The 2496-nt window shown below is 47.3% G+C and overlaps 1 protein-coding gene across 1 annotated transcript; it reads left to right on the forward strand.

The window, feature by feature from the left end:
- Positions 1-1310: 1310 nt before the first annotated feature.
- Positions 1311-2281, forward strand: LOC125596363. The gene is made up of 2 exons (XM_048771538.1): positions 1311-1763; positions 1994-2281. Exons 1-2 carry the CDS (start codon positions 1311-1313, stop codon positions 2279-2281), a joined length of 741 nt encoding a protein of 246 aa, XP_048627495.1.
- The last annotated feature ends 215 nt before the right edge of the window (positions 2282-2496 follow it).

Consider the following 2496-nt stretch of genomic DNA (forward strand, 5'->3'; position numbering starts at 1 on the left):
TCTAGAGATGGCGGCAGTAGTTGATTTTGCTTTAAAGCTATGGAGACGGATCTGTACGGAGCAAAGGTCCAGATTCTCACTGATCATAAAAGCTGATTGAAGTACATTTTAATCAGCCTGAGTTGAACTGAAGTCAAGACTAAGAAGATGATGGTATTGAGGTGGCTGATTATGATCGGGACATAGCATGCCATCCAGCAAGGCTAACCTAGTGGCTGATGCCTTAAGCCGGAGACGTGCATAGGTCTCGGCCGAAAGAGAAGCGGAATGAACTAGAAGGGATGGTTCGGTCACTACATCTAAATACCTTGGTTGAACGTAATGAGCTATTGGATTAGAGGAGTGGATCAGGCCGATATTACTTACCAGGATACAGCAGGCCTAGAGTTTGGATGAGAACTTGCAGAAAGTGGCTCTTAACGACAAGACGGAGTATCAGATCACAAGCAACGGAACAATCTTGGTGAATGGCCAAGTAAGTGTTCGAAACAGCAAGGAGCTTAAAGTAGAGATTATGAGTTAGGCTAATAAGTAATGTTCTCAGTCCACCCGGGCTGAATAAGATGTATAGGGATTTAAAAAAGGTACTATCACTGGGTAAGGATGAAAACAGATGTGGCCGAGTGGTGGCGAGGTGTCCTACTTGCCAGCGTGAAGGCCGAACATCAAGTGCCCAGTGTATGCTCCAGAATCTCCCCATACCAGAGTGGAAGTGGGATCAACATCACATGGATTTTGAGACCGGTTTTCCTACGACCAGGAACCAAAACGATGTGGTTTGGGTGGTGGTTGACAGACTAACCAAGTGGCCCAATTCTTACCAAACGGAGAGGAGATTGATGGATCAAATCGTGAAGATTTACTTGGACGAGATAGTACGTCTGCATGGAGTGCCAGCTAGTATTGTCTTGGACAGAGACCCTAGGTTCACCTCTTACTTCTGGCAGGCTTTTCAAAAAGTCTTAAGAACAAGAATGAACATGAGCACAGCCTATCATCCTCAGACGGATGGGCAGTTAGAGAGGACAATCCAGACATTTGAAGACATGTTAAGGGCCGTGGTGTTGGATTGGGGCGACTCATGGGAAAGCATCTACCCTTGGTCGAGTTTGCCTACAACAACAGTTTCCATACTAGCATTAGGATGTCACCTTATGAAGCACTGTTTGGACGGCCTTGCAGGATGCCATTATGCTCGACCCAAGTGAGGGAGAGGAGCATGTTGGATCCTGAGATAGTGGAAGAAACCACTGAGAATATAAGGTTCTTAAAGGAGAAAATGAAAGAAGCACAGGATCGTCAAAAGAGTTATGCAGATAGACGGAGGAAATATTGAGTTTGAAGTTGAATACTTGGTCTATCTCAAGATGATCACATTCAAAGGGAGGGCTAGAGTTTCTGGCAAAAGAAAACTAGACCCTAGGTACTTGGGTCCGTTCAGAATCATAGAAAGAGTTGGGGCTGTGGCTTATAAGTTGGAACTGCCACCAGCCATGGATGCGTTCCATAACGTGTTTCATGTGTCACAACTCCGAAAATGTTTGTCTGATCAGGACATAATACTACCCGAGATCCCTACGGATTTGGATAAGAATCTGACTCTAGAGACGAGGCCGGTCCGCATAGTGGACCGAACAGAAAAGACAACAAGGAAGAAGACCATTCCCATGATCAAGGTCGTGTGGGAATACAATGGCAAGGATGTAATCACCTGGGAAACAGAGGCAACGATGAAGGCCGAGTATCCTGAGTGGTATGATCAGGTTGTCCGCGAGGAAACACATGATGAGGATTCGAGGACGAATCCATCCCAAGTGGGGGAGACTTGTCATGTCCCCGGTCCGAAATAGGATCGTTGGGACGAGCCATGGTGCTGGAGACGCACCAGTCAGGTCATTAGACCAGTAGACAAGCGTATCATGGCTCAGACATAGGGTTAAGGGCACCAAAGTGTTGAGACTTAACCAGGGTGAAGAAAGAATGGGTTTAATAGAGATGGACGAGTGATGTGGGAGCTGGACGGGACAGCGGCCGAGCTGGTCAGCTCAGGGAAGCTCAATGGGAGTGGCCGAGCTTGGGCAGGCAGTATGCATCAGCTCGTGGAGCTAGAAGGACTATCTCACTCAGCTGGGACCAGCTAGCAGTCAGCTCAACTCAGCTGGGCCGAGTGTTCATGTCCGGGACAATGGGCGGTTACAAGGATGGTTATGGTGGTTCAGTTAGATGGTGCGGCCACGGTATGGACAGTCAGTTAAAGGGCTTGGCCTTGGCTTCAGGATAGAGAACCGACAGGGACAGGAGCAGTTGGAGGCAGTTGAGGACCGGTTGTGTAACACCCCCGATCCGGAATAAATAAAAGTTAATTAGTTTGCCATGCACCAATTAAACAAGAACATGCACGACGAACTAAAGAACTCTAACCAGATCAAAGATACTACTACCACGTGCCCGAACATTTGATATTAGGTTCCCTGATCAGATCCGAAATCTTAAGAT

The sequence above is a fragment of the Brassica napus genome, unplaced genomic scaffold (assembly GCF_020379485.1).
Source record: "Brassica napus cultivar Da-Ae unplaced genomic scaffold, Da-Ae ScsIHWf_1200;HRSCAF=1717, whole genome shotgun sequence".
In the NCBI taxonomy this organism is placed as follows: Eukaryota; Viridiplantae; Streptophyta; class Magnoliopsida; order Brassicales; family Brassicaceae; genus Brassica; species Brassica napus.

Bases quoted from the DNA above. Each gene is read 5' to 3' on its own strand.
- LOC125596363 (XM_048771538.1), top strand. From the start codon at position 1,311: ATGCAGATAGACGGAGGAAATATTGAGTTTGAAGTTGAATACTTGGTC. The intron at 1,764-1,993 runs GTTGTCCGCGAG...TGGGTTTAATAG, and splicing joins ATCCTGAGTGGTATGATCAG to AGATGGACGAGTGATGTGGG.